This window comes from Sabethes cyaneus, chromosome 3 (genome assembly GCF_943734655.1).
Source record: "Sabethes cyaneus chromosome 3, idSabCyanKW18_F2, whole genome shotgun sequence".
NCBI classification, from domain to species: Eukaryota; Metazoa; Arthropoda; class Insecta; order Diptera; family Culicidae; genus Sabethes; species Sabethes cyaneus.
Genome location: NC_071355.1, coordinates 180221936 through 180241819, shown reverse-complemented (window position 1 = coordinate 180241819; position 19884 = coordinate 180221936). Strand labels below are relative to the sequence as shown.

General features: G+C 38.3%; 3 protein-coding genes across 3 annotated transcripts in view; all 3 read right to left on the bottom strand.

The window, feature by feature from the left end:
• LOC128743996 (synaptotagmin-5) overlaps positions 1-19884 on the bottom strand; it is a 182802-nt gene that overhangs the window by 50963 nt on the left and 111955 nt on the right. The gene's annotated exons all lie outside the window — the stretch shown is intronic.
• Positions 13753-14631, bottom strand: LOC128740464 (uncharacterized). Its single transcript, XM_053836005.1, has one exon. It carries the CDS (start codon positions 14629-14631, stop codon positions 13753-13755), a length of 879 nt encoding a protein of 292 aa, XP_053691980.1.
• On the bottom strand, positions 15138-15983 carry LOC128740463 (general odorant-binding protein 69-like). Its single transcript, XM_053836004.1, has one exon. It carries the CDS (start codon positions 15981-15983, stop codon positions 15138-15140), a length of 846 nt encoding a protein of 281 aa, XP_053691979.1.

Below are 19884 nucleotides of genomic sequence, written 5' to 3'. Positions count from 1 at the left end.
CCCTTTTAAGAGGGGAGCTCCCATACAAATGAAATTCAAATTTCCTTATAACTTGAGAACTAATCAAGCAAATGGAACCAAATTTGGCATGTGGGAGATTTTGGAGTCTTGAATTTATTTTACGATAGTTAGAGACCTCTCACCCCTGTGGTAGGGGGATGTGGACTCTCATACAAATAAAACAGAAATTTTTGCGAAACTCAAAAACTAATCGAACTCGAGAAATTCGAGACTCTTCCATAAAACATTAGTCAATACAAGACCACAAAAACTATCTATAGTAACACTAGATCATTCAGGACGAGACGGTCGCGAGTGTTGCCGGTGACCCGCCGTCGGAAGCGCCGCCCACTGGGGGGCTTGCAAAACTTGAGATTGTGACAAAGATCATCCGAGATTCATAATTTATGTACAACACAGGTTAATTTGTGGCAATACGAAGTTTGTCGGGTCAGCTAGTATATATATATATATATATACTAACTAACCCGACAAACTTCGTATTGCCACAAATTAAACTGTTTTGTACATAAATCGTGAATCTCGGAAGACCTTTGTCACAATCTTGATTTTGCAAGTTTTTGGGGAGTTCATGGGTGTTATACAAATATACAAATTTTCCTCACAGTAAAGTAGGAAACAACTCCCCCCATTGCGTAGCCTGATAAAATAAGACGGATAGCATTTAAATATTCGCCATCATTACACACCATTTTGCCGAATACCATTTTGCGGAACACCAATTCTCGGTTGACCATAACGCGGAATCTAGAGTTTCGCAGAATACCATTTCGCGAAAAACCTTACGTTGGATGTTCCTTTTCACGGAAAATCTTTTCGTAGGAAGTACCATTTCGAAGGGGTGACTCAACTGAATGAAAGTTATAGAGGTCAGTAGATCTAGGAAAATAAATAAACCTAGATAGAGGTGATCTCAACGGGGGGCTGCCCCCCGCAGTAGTCGGCGCTTCCGACGGCAGGTCGCCGGCAACACTCATGTTACATGTTACTATTGATAGTTTTTGGAGGTCTTGTTGTTGATTAATGTTTTATGAAAGAGTCTAAAATTTCTCGAGTTCGATTAGTTTTTGAGTTACGCAAAAAGTTCTGTTTTATTTGTATGATAGTCCTTATCCCCCTACCACAGTGGTGAGGGGTCTCAAACTATCATTAAAAAAATTCCTGCCTCCAAAACCCGCCACATGCCAAATATGGTTCCATTTGATTAATTAGTTCTCGAGTTATGAGAAAATTTGTATTTCATTTGTATAGGAGCCCCCCTCCTAAAGTGGGGAGAGGTTTCAATTCCCCATAGAAAACATTCTTGTCTCCAAAAACAGCCACATGTCAAATTTTGTTCCATTTGCTTGATTAATACTGGAGTTATGCAGAAATTTGTGTTTCATTTGTATGGGAGGTCCCTCTGTTAGTGGGAGGAGGGGTCTCTAATCATCATAAGTACCTTCCCTGGCCCCAAAAACCCTTACATGCAAATTTTCACGCCGATCGGCTCAGTAGTTTTCGATTCTATAAGGAACATAAGGGCAGACAGACAGAAATCCATTTTTATAGGTATAGATTTGTATGGGAGCCCCCCCTCTTACTGGAGTGAGGGATCTCTAACCATCATAAGAACCTTCCCTGGCCCCAAAAACCCTTACATGCAAATTTTCACTCCGATCGGTTCAATAGTTTTCGATTCTATAAGGAACATAGAGCAGACAGAAATCCATTTTTATAGGCATAGATTTGTATGGGAGCCCCCCCCCCCCCTCTTAGGGGGGGAGGGGTCTTTTGCCATCGATAGAACCTTCCATAGCCCCAAAAACCCCTACACGCAAATTTTCGCGCCGATCGGTTCAGTAGTTTTCGATTCTAAAAGGAATATAGGGACAGACAGACAGACACAGAAATCCATTTTTATAGGTATAGATTCAACTTAACTTTATTTTTTTGGCACAATGTCACCCCTAGAAGAAATGAGATTGTGCCAAAGTTCATATAATTTGAATACAATCAATGTTCATTGTAACTAAACAATCTTTGTGGCAGTTGCTAACTAAACATTGTAGTGCATACTGACATCTGTCAAGAATAAGAATTACCTAATAGGGTAAGGGCACTATAATTCGACCTATGAAACCATCGTATGGCTAACAAAATGCAATATACCGTCCAAATAGCGCTATTTTTTTCGAAAAAATGATAGAATAGTACAGAAGGATGTATATTCAATTAACATTTAAAAGGAAATAAGTGTACGATGTATATTTTTCACTCATTTTCTCGTTTCAATTCAATATCCCATTGGGCTAATTTTCGACCCCATGTTTTAGTTTTCGACCCTTGCGTGGTACCCAAGTACAAAATAATGTATTTTCAAAATCGAGGGTTGTTTAAATTGATGAATTTAATGCACAATTATAACTGCAACCTTTCTGTAATATCACATTGGTATTATTTTTTTTAAACTAAACCGTAAACCTTTTTTGTAGACTATTTCAATTACCCTTCTCCTTTGAAGGAATAGATGAAAAATGTTTGAAATGCAATCCCGTAAAACGCCTGAAATCATACAATTATTTTCGGATATGGTTATCTTTCACTTCCATGGCTTTTGAACGATGAGTCGAATAATGAAACAAGCGTCTTTCAAAGCATACAGCAGGCTGCTTCGACCGGTCGAAATCTAGAACACAAAACAGTTTCGCGTTTCAATTTTCGTACTTTTTTAAACGTCTTTAATTACATAATAAAAAACAAATATGCACTGCAACAAAAGAAAATTGGACAGAAATATTGCCTTTTCTTTGTATAATAACATATTGCATGAATTCAGTGTCCTAATATACACAATTTATGGAAATTTTGATTCCGTATCTGTTTTCACTAGACGAAAAGAAAACACTCGAGCTCTAGTCCCAGTTTAAAAAACTTGATTATGGGGTATTGCAAAATTTCTAGCAAAATAACAACCTTGACAATATCCTAAATAATAGCTTTTCTCTACCTTTTCCTTAGGAATCTATTTGATGAATGTTTCAGCAGTGGTGCGAAAACTAGCACAGGGTCGAAAACTAGATCCCTTACCCTAATTGAATCAACTTTATTGCTAACTTGTGTGTATGTAAAGGGTGTCCACGGTAAAATTGTAACACTCTCAAATTGCTATAACTTTTGAACGTTGGGCAAAATTATTTGAAATTTTACATGGAGAAAGTTCAAAGTACATTGTTTACATTGTGCGAGTCTTTTCATCAGGTTCGCAAAGATCTGAAAAACAGCGTCAAAAGAACAGCGCGTTCGCGAAAAAGTTATGCACAAGTACATCGAAAATGGGTTCTGGATGACGAGACCTACGTGAAAGCGGGCTACAACCAGACTCAGGGGAAGCAGTATTTCACTTCAAAGGATAATTTTGATGTTCCAGAGAACCTCCGAAAACTAAAGATGTCAAAGTTTGTCAAGAAATTCTTGATTTGCAAACAAGTAAAACAGCGTGGACAGCGGAGTACACCTTTCGTGATACCATCATGAAGCGGTGTATTTGAAAGAGTGTCTCCAAAAGCGATTTCTGCCTTTTCTGAAGTCTCACTACTGTCCTACGATCTTCTGGTAGGATTTGACTTCATGCCATTACGCAAAGGTCGTTCTGGAGTGGCATAAGGCAAATAATGTCGATTTCGAAAGATCACAACTTCTCAAATTCACCGGTGTACGGCCAATTGAGAAATACTAGGCTATTATTAAGCAGAATCTTCTGAAACTTCCTAAAGTAGTCTAAACAGTCGAAGAAATGAAGAAAATATGGGTAAATATGCAAAACATGTCAATTTTGAGGTTGTGCAAAATCTAATGGGTGGAGTTTGGGCTAAAGTACGAGCATTCGGATTCGGAAGCGAAATAAAGACGTTAAAACTATGTTTAATTGTTTCATTTGATGCCCTGAAAGCAATTTGATAGCAATTGGATAAAAACTCGAATTTTGCGAATTAATTTTATGTGTTGTAATTTTACCGTGGACACCCTTTAAAATGTGAAATTGTAAAATATCGATTGTAATTTTTTGTCATCAACGGTCTTTATAGCCTCTTGATGCTCTGATGGCCGACCAACATAAATAAATAATAAATTGTGTGTATAACAAGCTAAAGAACAAAAGCCTATCTTTTTTTGGCACAATCTCACCCGGCAGACGGTAATTCAAAAGCAAAGCAAAGCCTTGGTGTTATATTCTATTTTCAGAACTAGATCTTCTGTTTTCATTCTACAGACTTCGCAGCCACCTGTTAGAGTACAGAACAATCGCGGGGCTTATTCTACGATCCTGTTGACTGTAGCGCCCCGTCCCCCGCCAATCGAGATTCGAAGATTCGAAAACTACTGGCTTGTTATATCACCGTCGTACCTCGAGTCACCTGGAAGACTTTCCAGAATTTCATTAATTAATATTTTTGAGATTTTTGCCTTGGGAATTGTGCAAGACACATACGTAATACGTAATTGTCATAGAAACTGTCAATTTTATCAATAATTAAGTACTTTGTGACAAATGCATTTATTCAAAAAAATCCTAAAAATTCAAATACACGCGGTTTTCTCTCATATTGTTGAGATTCCTACTATATTGTTGAGATTCCTACTATAGGTATTGGGTCTATTATAGGTACTGGGTCTATTATAGGTACTGGTTCTATTATTGGTATTGGTGCTCCATTATACTGGGAGGTAGTACAAACGCAATTATCTGGGTCCCCAACCAACACCTTTGCTGCATCCTGGATGTACTGGAAGAGTACGACGAACTGGCCGAAACATTGCTGCCACGTGGCGAACAATCTCGAGACTTCGTCAGCCGTACAGTTTTCCTTCGCGACAGCATCGATGCACTGTTTCGTGTAAGGATCCAGTAAACTCTTATCGCCCAGTTGAGTGTACAGAGTATCCAGGTTCCAACCTCGTGAGCAATAGAAGCCACCACGTACAAGTAACAGATACAGTACTTCCGGAAAATGCTTCTCATTTTGAATGTCACCTTTGCAGTATTGAACGAGAACCTCATAGGGAAGTTTGGCGATCTTGAGGCCCGTAAGAGCTAACTGTTCCAGTTCCAAATGTGAGTAAGGAACGAATTTATCGTCCGTGATGAGTGTTCCATAGTAACGGTAGTAGCATTTGAAAGATTCGTATGCACGAGTGTAGCGGCATTCGTAGCCAATGTTGTTGAGACAATCTCGAGTTCGCCTTTCGTAGCAGCTGTCATCCGGCGATGGAACGAAGTAGTTACGCATTACGTTTTCAACCACACCGCTGTTATCATCCCAGCTGCCCAAATTGATCAACGTGCAGCGAATTAGTTTCTTTACCTCCTCCTCCGGTGGATAGGATTGCTCGATGTATCGTTGGACGGTGCAGTTGTCTATTCGATAGTATTCAGCACATTCGTAGAATGCAGTCTGGAAACTTTTGTACATGGTGTAATGGGGAAGGTTCGCTAGTGTTGCTGATGAACACATTGCAAGAACAAGAATTACTGTAAAGTCCCTCATTGTGAAGAGTTGTTGGACAGAACTTAGCTCAACTGAGCCGTAACTGAATTGTTGTAGATCAACACGAACCAATTTAAACCTGCGTGGATTTTGTTGTACCGGGCTTTTAATCTGTGCCTGTTATTGTTCAATTTTCAATGTAGAATTCAGTGGTAGGAAAAAACAGGAAAAATGATCAATGAAATAATGCGTCGACCGTAGTAAACACATATGGTTCTAATAATTATTTTGTGCCGTAAGCACGAATCCTTCGATAGTAGATTTTTGCGTAAGTCTGCTATGCGTAGAAAATAGGTGCGTTTCGATTGAACGCACATGTTTCGTAAGAGCAATTGATATAACATGTGCGAATAGTTGTAGCACATGAATGTGATATTTCTAACCGCAATTGCGAGGCTGACAAAAAAGATAAAGAAGCGGTTATTGATATTGTACTTCGTTTTTTAAATTCATTTTTTTAGACAATTACGATTGCTGATAGAGATTTGAACACGCTACTAAGACTTCAATGTTAGCAAGTGAAAGAAGTAATCAAGTGCCCTTCAACTGTGACGCCTCGTGAAAAATCAGTAGGTATACTTTGCATCGCCATATTATTTTATTTAGTCACCCGTGAAATTAGACTTGGAACAAAAGGGGCATCACCGGCGCAATGTTAGCACAAGAGGTATAAGCCGAGGACGTCTAATCCTCGGCATGGCGGCAATCCGAAATGCTTTGCGTTGAATAAATAGTGGAAAATGTCTCATGAAAGTGCATGAAAGTGATTACAATTACTTTGGTTGTCAGCTGCATTCAAGAGGAAAGTGTGACTCCGGTGAAGGCGTTTGTTTGTTTTATTGCTAAAAAAATAATAGCACAGGTCTGCAAAACAAAATATTTTTATTAGGTGCATTAGCTATTTCAGATGAATTCTATGTTTTTCAAGGTGCTAAATCCAAAACTGATTTCCATTTCTCTCTATCACGTACAGTTTATTTTGCAAAATATGTTTCTTATATCGAAAAGTGTCATCTACAATTGTGCATCGAGATACAAAAAGGTAGCGACTTCAAATCGTGACACTAAACAATACAAGATGACCAAAACACGATTCCGGTAGCTGACATGGCGATACTGAGGAAGGTACCCAATTAACCAAAAGTTCCGATAAAAGGGGATTTTTAGCTTAATCAGCCAACGAAATGATCATGAAAAGAACTCTATTCAGCTTAATTTTTAAGTAATCAACCGTACTTTCAAGTTCGTATTTGATGATAAAACTTCGAAGGGAATACAAAGCAACTTCTAACAGAACTTGAAAGTTCGCAAAAAGTTCACTTAAGTCACTATATAGAACACTGTTCAACTTAAAAAGAAACTCCAATAATCTTAAAAATAAAGCAAGATTGGGGGAATTTTACCACTTTTTCCTGTTTTGTAGATTATGACATTTCCCATTTAAAACTAAGGCATTTATTTAAAACAATATCAATTATTTTATTTAATGAAAGATCATCAGAAGAATAATCGACTGTTTTTTTATAAATATTAATATATTATAACTTACCACACCCCACCAACCACCGAAAAACCTCGGAGATTTGCATACCACTGCTCCGTTGCTGGAATATGCTATTTGCATAGATTTTACTCGATGAGCTAATTTCTTGTTTACCACAGCCCCGAAACGAACTTAAGGTGCGTTTATATTGGCAACATGTGGCGTGTAACTTTTCCAAACTGTTGCCCGATGTTTCGAAGCAACCATAGCAACGTATCACAAATGTTCAGGTGGCGACAGAAGCAACATTGAGCAACACCTTGCAACATGTCGTTTTCCACATATTGCATGCACATGTTACCAAAAAATTGCCCAGTCTAAACGCACCTTTACACTCAAGAACAACTCATCGGCAAAATTTATGTCACTAGCGTCGTCCGAGATGGCACAATGCATCAGGATAGGCTTGCAACGCGGGGAAGGCTCGGGTTCAAATTCAGCAGTGCTAAGGTGTTAGTTAGAGTTTTTTTAAATGGTCTATCTTAATCGCATGAACCGGTTTTACAGAAGTTAGGAGGAGGCGGAGGTAGAAAATAGAAAAGTATAAAGATAGAACTTATTAAAGTGCTATTTTATAGATTTAAAACAAAGTTTCTTTAGAAGCTGCTTAGCGTTCTATGCAGTAAACTCAAAGCAACTTTAAAGTTCGGTTAATTGCAGGTAAAGCTGCTTAGCAAGCTATAGATCCATAGACATAAAGCTTATTGTACTAGATGAAACATTATGTTGGCGAGCCCAGATAGAATCCCTCCTCCAAAAACTAGCACCACTATGTGGAATTCTATACAAGTTCTTAAAATTCATACCGTCAACTATCCTATTAAAAATTTATTATGCTCGCTTTTACTTCAAATTGCAATATCTTGTATCAATCTGGGGATCAGCGCCTAAAATGTTGATTGGAAAGCTGCAAATTGTGCAAAACAACGTTCTTCGTTCGATCTTCAAACTACCTTTTCTCTCATCCAGATCTCAACTTTATCTGGAAAAGCCAATAAGAACATTTTTCCTGTATCAGCGCTACATGACTTCAGAAGATTACTTTACATCTACAAAATCACTCGTACTCCTGAAACACTCACAAACATGGTTCTCCAACGACAAGAACATCGCTATAAGACTAGGCAATCCAATAACTTCCTAGTAAATCGAATTAGAACTGAGCACGGAAGGCAAAGAATTTCTCATAAAGGAATAATTATGTACAATAATCTTCCCGATTCAATCAAAAATGCCCAAAGGTTGAATCAGTTTGAAAAACTATTAAAAACCCATATAGACGACAATTTGATCCGTTACATATAAGAACTCTCTTGTAATTACTATAAATAGGAAAAAAACTTTTACTATTGCATAAAGATAGAAGATACCTTGATAACCTTCATTAGCCAAGCCTTCAAAGAACAACGTGTTCATTGGGTTAGCAAATTTAGGAATTATATGCTTTGTTAATTTGTAAAAATTGAAAAGACGAGGAGGTTTTGCGCCCATGTGAGAAAGGATTTGAACGGCTTTTCCCTGCTCCAATTATAAAAAAGCATAGAGATAATAAAATACTTTAGAATCTTATTAACCTTCGTTAGACACCATTATCCGAACTCGCAGTTACTTTCATGTTCCTTGTTGACCTTTTAAGCTGCATGTTGATCTTTCAGGTTGCTACAGATATTAACGATACTTTATTGAGAATGATGTTTGGTTTACAAACGTAGTGTCTGGTTATTCAGCAAGAAAGTTCTGCAGAACTCAACTTGAACCAAACATGAACTTCCACATTCGTTCCTTAAATGAAATTCGAACTTTTGGTCGCTTGGGTGATGGACCATAAAAGCCACGTTAAAGCCGACTTCATCCAACAGTTTTCTCGGAACAAGTCTTACACGGCAACCGAAAGAGGAGAGGTGACAGACATTTTCAGGCATATGAAACTCTCGAAGTTCGCACTGGCTTTAGTGAAGCAACACGATTGTTTCGAGCTGTTCAGGCCGAAGTTGGCATTCGGAACTTCGTTCGTTAAGCGGAACCTGAGTAAGACCTAAAAACCATTTGAAAGCAATGAGCAGCTTAAGGCAAACTGGTAACCAGAAAGCAGTGGGTTTATGGGTAACGGAGAAGTGATTCGATATAGGCACTAGCGTGCCCAGACATAAACAAAAGGTGGGGCACCCGACCTTGCAGTAGAATGTTTTGGCCTGGAAAAATGAAGAAATCGTAGAATGGCGATTTTATTATAACTTATCATTAAAACACCGATTTTCGATTAGGTTGAAAACTGAGATTTTTCAGATGTTCAGATTTGAAACCTATTTCAAAATCAAGGTTGAAATTGGACTAGAAATGACGCTTGGGACTCAGCTATGAACTAGAGTTGAAGTTGGACTCAAATTTGGAGTGATTTGTGCCGGATTTGACATGGAATTAGACATGAAATCGGACTTAAAAGAGAATTAGTAGTTGTGTTTTGAAATTGGACTTGTTATTGGCATTGAATTACACTTGGATTTAGATTTGAAAAAACAAAGAACTTGAACTTTAATTATTCTCAAAATTGATTTTAAAACTGGAATTAAATTGGATTTAAATTATACTTAAGATTGGCTTGGGGGTTTGGAATTAAATTTGAAACTAGACTTGAATTGTAATTCAAATTTTACTAGATATATGACTTGATATCAGCTTAATTTTAATTTAAAATTGAAATTCAATTAGATTTGAAATTAGGCTTAATATCGACCATGCTTGTACCTGACAATGGACATTAAATTAGACTTGACTTTAGACATGGACATCACATTTGACACGAACTTTTAGCTGATATTAGGATTGTCTTATTTCGTCTTACTCTCTCACACATTTTATCTCTTTCCTGCTACTTTTTTCATTTACAGTGCCATACAGTTCACTTTTTATTTCGTTTTCTCTTCTTTTTTATACCACCTAAGGAACAAATGGGGCTTTATTACGCTCTTATGATGGTTTTTATGACCAAAATTAGTCATGAAAACCGCAATGAGAGCGCAATAAAACTCACTTTGTTACTTGGGCATTTTTTTGGTTTCTGTTTTTACTTTTCCTTATGTTTTACCTCTTTTTCTCTCGTTTTTCGTTTTTTCTATCTCTTATTTTCTGTTACGTTGTTCCGTTTTGCTTCGTTTCTTGCCCGATTTTGTCTTATTTTCAGTCCTGTTTTTCGTCTTTGTTTTCACTCATTATTTTTTATTTTCTTATTTTTTTGTTTTCCCATTTTTCGTCGTATTTTTCCATTTTCCTTTTTACATTTCCAGTATTTATCTTTTTCTCTGCTTCTTGTTTTTCGTCTGCTCCGTTTTTGTATTGTTTGGTGCCCCGTCTTTTTTCCTATTCTGCCACATTTATTTTGTTTTTTTACTTTCTTTTTTCTCTTTGCTCTTCGGTATTTCTGTTTTGTCTCTCGTTTTTCGTCTTACTCTTTAGTTTTGTCTTTCTCTTTGCTCCGTTATACCTGTTTTGCTTATATTCTTTTTCTGTTCCGATTTTCTATCCCATTCCCATTTTGTCCCATCTTCTTTTACTCGTTGGACCTTTTTCCAGTTTTCTTTGTTTCCTCTAGAGGTTTTCTGGTTTCTTTCTCGTTATTTTTTCCCTTTTGATTTCTCTTGTTTTCTATTCCGTTTTCCCTTGTAACGTTTCCCCTCTCATACTTTCCCGTTTTTCCACCTTTTCTGTTACTTTTTTTCTTTTTCTGTTACTCTTTTCTTTTTCTGTTCTATCTTTCTTCTATTTGTGTCGTTTTTTCTCATTTTCTCTCTTTTTTTTTTCCTTTTTCAGCCTACGGTCTTTTTCTCTTTCTTTCGTCTCTTGGTTTTCGATTTTTTCAGTCCTGATTTTTCTTTCGTTTTACTCTTTTCTGTTCCGTTTTTCTTCTTCCATTATCAGGCTCTTTTTTTGTTTGCTGTCAGTTTTTTGTGCATTTTTTTGTATTCGTATTTTATTCTACTTTTCCTCCTTTTGTGAGTCGCTCTGTTTTTCGATTAATCCAATTTTGCCTTTTTCTTTTTCGGTATCTTGTTTTCTTTCTCGCAATTATTTTGCACTTCTGTTTTGCCTTGTTTTTTGTTCCGTTTTCCTTTCATGTATCCTTTCCCCTCTTATTCTTTCCCGTTTTCGCACCTATTCTGTCACGTTTTTTTCTTTTTCTCTCCCATTTTCCTGCATTTTGTGTCGTTAACCCTCATTTTCTATTTTTTACCATTTTTAGGCCCACTTTTTTGTTTGTTTTCGTCTGTTCCATTCTTCTGCTTATTTTATCCTGTTTTTTTCCTTTTTTGACACGTTTTTCGTTCAATCCCGTTTGGTTTTCGTTTTCAACCAAACGAAGAGCCATTTTCTTCGTTTTCTGTTCTTGTTTCTCAATTTGCCTGCTCCAGTATTTTCTCCTTCTCTATTTCTCTTTTCGTATGCCGTTTTTTCCTTTTTTGTTCGGTTTTTGTCTTTTTCTGTCCAGTTTGACTTCATTTTGTCTCTCGTTTTCTTCGTTCCCTGTAGCGCTTTTCCTTTTTCTCTCTCATTTTTCTTTTTTTTCTCTTCCGTTTTTCTTTTTTCTCTCCAGTCTCCCCTTTTTCGCCTCGTTTTCCCATTTTTATCTCGGTTTTTGTATTTTCATTTTTTCCTTTTTACTGTCCCGTATTTCCTCCCATTGTGCCATTAAATTAGTCTTCTTTCGGTTTTTTTCATGCTTTTTGTTCTACTTTTTCTCTCTCGCGTTTTTCTCTTTGTCCACGTTTTGTCACGTCGCCTTTACTCTTTTTGTTTTTTTGTCAGGCGCAGCTAGAGACGGATCGCCTTTAGATCAATCGTTAATCCATCTGTGAATATGCTAGATTAGACATGATCATGTGACAGAACATAACACTTCGATTCTTTTTGGAGTTTTCCATCATCACTAGACTTAGAATTGGACTTAAAATTTAAAACGAATATAAATTGGTTATAATTGGTTAACTTGAAACTGGAATTCAGATCGGACTTGAAGTTGAACTTAAAGTTGGTCTTCAAATCTAAGTTTAAATTAAACTTAGCTATGGACATGAAATTAGACATACATGAATGACTGAAATTGATTAAATTGAATTTAAAATAAGAATTTAAATTGAATATAAATTTGATTCAAGGTGCATTTGAAATTGTATTTGGAATTGAACTTAAAACTCGACTCTAAGTTGGACTTTAGAATCGGTGTTGAAATTGTGCATGAAATTAGATTTGAATTTGTACTTGAAATTGAGCTTAAATTAGGCTTGAAACTAAAATTGTAATTTACTTTCTAGCTGGACTTGAAAGTGGGTTTGAAACTGAAACTATTTTTACGCAATTAGTTTACCTATCGCAGTGGTTTTAATCCGAGACTTGCCGGGCGAACGCCGGCAATGCATTGCTTAGCTTCTATCACACAGATCGAGTAGACAACAGTCTATCTTCTCGTGGCAGAAACAAAGAGCAATCATATAAAAATGATATCATCGCATGGGGAAGTGAGTGGCGCGTATACGGGGGTGATAGAATTGGGAGAGTAAAATAAAATTAGATATTAGACCACCCAATATAGTGGGCGGCGGTAGTTTAGTCACTAAAACATTCGAGTACCAAAAAGTGGGTTTCAGAAAGTGGGTGCGAACCCCACTTACTATGGCCCCGATATATTTTTGGGCTATATGGAAATTTTCCAGTTCATAAAATTAATCACTCATCGCATGAGACACTTCCTTTCCAGAATAGTTTACATCATGACCGCGTATAGTCATATACAAGTAAACTAAAAAAACACACATTACACTCAAGTCGCTTTTTACGCGAAGGATACGTTCCGCGTAAATCAAAATCGCGTAAATTCGCGTAAAAAAATCGAGTAAATTCCAAAATTCGCGTAAAAAACGATTTTAACGTTTTGTGAAAAAATAGACTAATTGAGCACATCCGCGTAAATTCCGAAATTCGCGTAAAAATAATCGCGTAAAAAACAAAACGCGTAAAAAAAACCGCGTAAAAAACGACTTCAGTGTTGTGTACTATGTTTTGAAGAATCATGCGCTAACTTATGCTACTTAATCTTAGTGCTAATTATTCTCAGATGGAATCTGTCGGTTTCAACATGATTCTGCTTCTTCTCATTAGTCGAAAACAACAAATGAGTGGTTTCGACTGAATTTACCCAATTTCATATCATCACGCAGATGCACTTGCTCATCATCGGATTTCAATCCCTTAAATTACATTGCCTGGGACTGGGATACATGATCAGTAAAAGTGGAAGCGTAAGAGGCCACGCTTTGGAATCATTCAAGAATCTTTTCGTTACTATTTGGGACGATATGATTCAGGAAATTTTACGTATCAGCTGCCTTCTTCGAATGGTAATTCAAAATAAAGGAGATAGAATTTTATGATATAGGGCCGTATTCTCACAGTCTAAATTTTTTAGGTGAGGTGACAATTTGCGATTGTCACAGTCACCTGGGTGACTGCACAAATCAAATGGGGCCTGTAAGGTGAAGTGACTTTAGGTGAGGTGACAGGAAAGTGAAAGAAGTGAGGTGACTGTGAGAATAGGGCCTATAATCTTAGTAGCAAACAATAAAACTGATTGAATTTGAACCTCTGGTTTTGATTTTTTGAGAGTTTATTTTACTGACAAGAATCCTTAACCATCTTGTAGTTTCCATTGTATACAGCGTTTGTACAAATGCAGCCATCTGGATCCCCGACCAGCGTTTTGGCTGCTTTCCGGATGTACTGTAGGATAGGGCTGTACCGACCCAAACATGTCTGCCACGTGGCAAACATTCTTGCGACTTCGTCGGCATCGCATTTCTCCTTTGCAACACGGTCGATGCACTGCCGTGTGTACCGATCCAACAAAGCTTCATAGCCAAGTTGGGTATACCAATTCGCTAGTTTCCAGCCGCTCTGTGCGCTGTAGTAACCACCGCGTACCAGGATCAGGAACAGTAATTCTGGGAAATGTTCTTCACCTTCTATGTCACCTTTGCAGTATTGGACTAGAACTTCATAGGGAAGATTGACCATCGTAAGGCCGGTAAGAGCTAGCTGCTGTAGTTCCAGCTTTTCGTTTGGTATGAGTTTTTCATCCGTGACAATAAGCTCGCTATAGTGACGGTGGAAGCATCCGAATGATTCATAGGCACGGCTATAGTCACAGTAGTAGTCAAGGTTGGCGAGACATTCACGAATCCGCCTTTCGTAACAGGTATTATTCGGTGATGGCACGAAGTAATTTCGCAGAACATATTCACGCACACGGATTTCGTCGTCCCAGATGCCCAAATTAATTAACGTGCAGCGAATCAGGTTCTTCGCTTCGTCCTTTGGCTGAGAGTTCGATTCTTCGATGTATCGTCGAACGGTGCAGTTGGGTACCCGAAAATATTCAGCACATTCTTGGAATGCAGTTTGGAAACTTTTTTGAGTGGTGTAATGAGGAGGATCCGCTAATACTAATGAAGAGTACATAGCTAAAATGAAAATGGTTCCACTACGCTTCATTGCGTAAAGCTACGAAGCAGTAGACTTGTTTGAACTGTTACTGAACCATCGAAGGTAAGGGTAAGCCAATTTAAACCTGCCTACGATATTTCACTGCTAACGTGCATTTGATGTTTGTATTTATAGATACACTTTTTTTGTAAGAAGTTTTTTAGCTACGCAGGTTGTGGGCAAATAAAAAATTTAAATTTTTTACTGTTCTGTATTCAATTTTTTTAAAGAGGCCATTTAGGTAGACGCATTCCTTCCGATCATGTCGATGACTTTTTTTCGAGTTAGTCATTTTCTCAATTAGCCGGGGAAAATGGAAGATTTGTGATGTTTTATAACAGCTGATCGCTAGAAATTTTCAGTTACCATAAGAAATTGAAAAAATTGTAATTGTTTTTCACACTCCAATTGTTGCTTAGGGATGACAGACAAAACTCTTTCATTACATTGCTTCGATTATATTTATTATTTAAAGTATGATTAATTGATTCGGCATTTATCACATACTCTCGTGTTTAGTTTCCATTATAGAGGGCGTTCGTGCAAATACAACCATCTGGATCACCGACCAGTGTCTTGGCTGCTTGCTGGATGTATTGTGAAATGAGAGTGTACTGTGACAAACATCTCTGCCAGGTGGTGAACAGCTTTTCGACTTCGTCGGCGTTGCATTTCTCCTTCGCAACATCATCGATGCACTGCTGTGTGTAAGGATCCAACAACGAATCGTCGCCAAGTTGAGTGTACCAATTTGCCAGATTCCAACCGTTCTGTGTGCTGTAGTATCCACCTCGTACCAGGATTAGGAACAGTAATTCTGGGAAATGTTGTTCACCTTCTATGTCACCTTTGCAGTATTGAACAAGAACTTCGTAGGGAAGATTAGCGATGGTTAGACTAGTAAGAGCAAGCTGTTGCAATTCCAACTGTTCGTTGGGAACGAATTTATCATCCGTGACAAGTTCTCCATAGTAGCGATAGAAGCACTTGAATGATTCGTAGGCACGCGAGAGGTCACAGTAGTAGTCCAGGTTGGCGAGACATTCACGGGTCCGTCTTTCGTAGCAGGTGTCATCCGGCGAAGGAACGAAGTAATTCCTAAGTACATATTCACGCACACCACTGGCATCATCCCAGCTGCCCAAATCAATCAGCGTGCAGCGGATAAGTTTCTTCACTTCGTCCTCCGGTGGATAGGATTGTTCGATGTACCGTCGAACGGTGCAGTTCGGAACTCGATAGTATTCAGCACATTCGTAGAATGCAGTTTGAAAACTTTTGTAGGTGGTGTAATGAGGAAGATCCGCTAGTACTAACGATGAGTACATAGCTAAAACGAGAATGGTTGCAAGGCCCTTCATTGTGAAAAGCTGCTATGCATCAGACTTGGTTGAACACTGAACGTTGGTAGCCAATGGTAAGTCAATTTAAACTTGCCAGAATATTTCACTGCGGACGTGCATTTGATATCTGTTACTATTTATATTTATAATAAAAGCAAAACAAAAAAGGAACTGAAATGATCAATGGGACTGTTGTTAAAGTTTGGGCTATACTTGAAAATTTTTGTTATAGGCACGAAACATTCGATAACGGTTTTCTGCGTAATGTTGTTGCTTGAATGACGATTGGAACGTGTACTTTAGGTGTTTACTATGCGTCGTTGTGACAAGCAGCCCGAAATTGTATGACGTTTTAGGTGACTTCTTGTTTATTTCTTTAATTTTGTTGTATCTTAACATATCGGAACGGTTGAACGTAATATAATAAAGTGTCTAACGTAAAAGCTTTAAATCATTTCCTGTTTATTAATATCTAAACACTGTTGCTGAGTTATCGAGGATTGTATTTTTGCATATACGGACTACGCCCAAGTAACAATTTAAGTTCTATTGCGTAGACGTTAGTAATATCTCAGCCGTTGAACAAACCTAATAGGAAACAGAGCCGTTTTAGCGCCAATTGTAAATTCAATATTTCGAGTTATATCATGCCTGATTCGTATACCTTTCATCTACCACGTGCCTTTTATCCACTACTTCGGTACATTATTCTTGCTACTGAACCCCTTTTGCTCCAACTTGCCCCTATCCCCAAATTACCGAATGATCAAAATTTGGAATTTCTGAATTCCAAGATTCGTATAAAAAATCACGCGAATTCCGAAATTCACGTAAAAAAGCATCACGCAATTCGCGTAAAAGAAACCTCGTAAAAAGCGAGTTCAGTGGCATTACGCTGTAAGCATTTCTTCCAGTTGCTCCCTACCTTTCAGACAACTAAGCTAATTAATTTGTTTTTTAGCGAATCAGACATCCATCTTGAATTAGGCTTAAAATGATAGATTTAAAAATAGTGCAGAATCAGGGTAACTTATTTTTCAGCTAGGTGAAATAACTGTATCATATAAGCCTGTACCTGTATAATATAATATAATCTTATAATCTTAGTTATATAAGATCTTATTTATAAGAGGCTTATGTCTGTACCGAAAATCAGGGCTCTGGCAGGCAGGATGGCATGCACTTTTCGCTTCGATTTTGCACTTTTTATTACTGCGCCTCAGCCAAGCGAAATTTGAAAATGCAGTGTATGGGACAGTTGTAGAACAAGTAATTGTCTACAATATTGCTGAAGAAAGTAACGTTTTATCTCTTGTGTTTACGGCGCTATAAGGCTGCTATCCTGTTGGTAGCGAAAAGAGCGCTCTTTTCGCTACCAACGGCATTACCCATACACCACTTTTTCAAATTTTACTTGGCTGAGGTGCAGTAATCAAAAAAGCAAAATCGAAGCGAAAAGTGCATGCCAAGCCTGCTGACAGAGGCTTATCGGTAACTAAAACCAGGTCTCTGACAGGACGTCATACTTTCGTAGCAATGGGTTGCATTTTCAGTCACCTCATCGGTCGACTGCTGGACTGCTCGATTTGATTGCTCGACTGGACTGCTTAACTGAACTGTTCGATTCCAGTGCTCGACTCAACTGTTTGATTGGACAGATCGACTTGACTGCTTTACTGAACAGCTCGATTTAACTGCTCGAGTGGACTACTCGACTTAAATACTCGAGTCGATTGCTTGACACATTTGCTTGACTTACTACTCGACCCGATTGCTCGATTTAACTGCACGATTGAACTGCTCGACTGGACTGTTCGATTCGACTGGAATGCTTGACTGGACAGCATGATTCATCTACTCGACTAGACTACTCGACTCAACTGTTCAATTCGACGCTCGATTCAACTGATTGATTCCACTACTCGACTGGACTACTCGACTCAACTGCTCGACTCGACTGCTCGAATGAACTGCTTGACTCAACTACTCGATTTGACTATTCGAATCGGCTGCTCGACTCAACTGCACAACTCAATTGCTCGTTTCAACTGCTCGACTACTCGATTTGATTGATCAACTCAACTGACAGCTGGATTCAACAGCTTGACTCAACTGCTCGACTTGGCCATTCAACCCGACTGCTCGACTCAACTGTTTAATACGACAGCTTGACTTGACTGCTCGATTCAACTGCTCGACTGGACTACTCGACTCAACTGCTCGACTCACCTGTTCGACTTAACTGCTCGACTGAACCGCTTGACCCGACTGCACTGCTAGACTGCTTGTCTAAACTGTTCGATTCGAGTGCTCGACTAGACTACTCGATACAACTGCTCGACTGGACTACTCGATCCAACTGCTCGACTGCATTACTCGACTTAACTGCTCGATTAAACTGCTCGACGTGACTGCTCGGTACAATTGCCCAACTCGACTGCTCGATTCAACTGCTCTGCTGGACTGCTTGACTAAATAGCTTGAATTAACTGCTCGACTAGATTGCTCGATTTGACTGCTCAACTCAACTGGTTGACTTCTGTTTAATTCGACAGCTCGACTCAACTGGTCGATTAAACTGTTCGACTGCACTACTCGACTCCACTGCTCGACCCGACTGCTCGAATGAACTGCTCGTCTCAACTGTTCGACTTAACCGCGTGACCCGACTGCTTGATTTGACCATTCGAGTCGACTGCTCAACTCAAGTGCTCGACTAGACTACTCGATTCAACTGCTCGACTGGACTATTCGACTTAACTGCTCCATTGAACTGCTCGACTCAGCTACTCTATTTTATTGCTCGACTCAACCACTCGATTCAACTGCTCGACTCCACTGCTCGACTCAACTGCTCGACCGGACTGCTTGACTGAACAGCTTAATTAAACTGCTCGACTAGACTGCTCGATTTAACTGCTCGACTTGACTGTTTGACTCGACTGCTCGACCCAACTGCTTGACTCGATTGCTTGATTCGAATGCTCGACTCGCCTGCTCAAGTCGATTGATTGTCGCGATATCATAGGGTCGGTGTTAAATCAGACCAGGTTTAAAATTTTAAAAAATGAGCTAATATGATAGCAAACGATCAAGAATTTTCTAAGCAACATTTTACTCTAATCAGACTACATAAATGTTGCAAACAGCCAAAGTTAGAAGATGATTTCGAATGCAGCAAACTTTGAATGCGTTTTTCTCGAAGTCAGAATTTTGCCACTCGGTTCTGTCTGACTTAACACCGACCATATGAATCGGTTTGCGGCAGATAATAGACGGTTCAGAGCCACTCACACAAAAGAGCCATATTGCCCGCCTATATAGAATCAGCACAGTGGAGATAATAGGTCATATGAATAAAAGAGTTAGAGCAAATGCTCCCATACGATTTAAACGGAAAAAGCAAAGTAAACTGTTTTATTCATACGGCCTAATGTTTTAATTCAGTTAAATAAAATCCAATACGACCATAAAAACTATTTGTTTCATTTTTTTCCTTCGGCTTGATCAGTCTCAAAAATGTCAAAAACGAGCTTGGTCTTTACATCCGACAGTTTCGATGATTTATTAAACTGTCGGATGTAGAGACCAAGCTCGTTTTTGACATTTTTGAGACTGATCAAGCCGAAGGAAAAAAATCCAACAAGTAAATCCCAACAGTCGACAAACATACAATCTATTTGTTTCAGTTATGACCGGCTATGACTTTTTATGTACAACATCTTAGAGCTATATTATGCAATATAAGAACTCAAAGAACTAATACAAAGATTAAACATCTTCGCAAACACTGGCCAATGGAATGTAACCGCAGTTTTCTGAATTCTAAACAGACATTTATACTTTCCGGATCATTTGTTTACAGGTTGAATAAAAAGGGTATAAACATGAGCCTTTGTGGATGCTGAATTTCTGTAAT

Excerpts from the sequence above, each read along its gene's own strand:
- LOC128740464 (XM_053836005.1), bottom strand. The coding sequence starts at position 14,631 with ATGAAGCGTAGTGGAACCATTTTCATTTTAGCTATGTACTCTTCATTA.
- LOC128740463 (XM_053836004.1), bottom strand. The coding sequence starts at position 15,983 with ATGAAGGGCCTTGCAACCATTCTCGTTTTAGCTATGTACTCATCGTTA.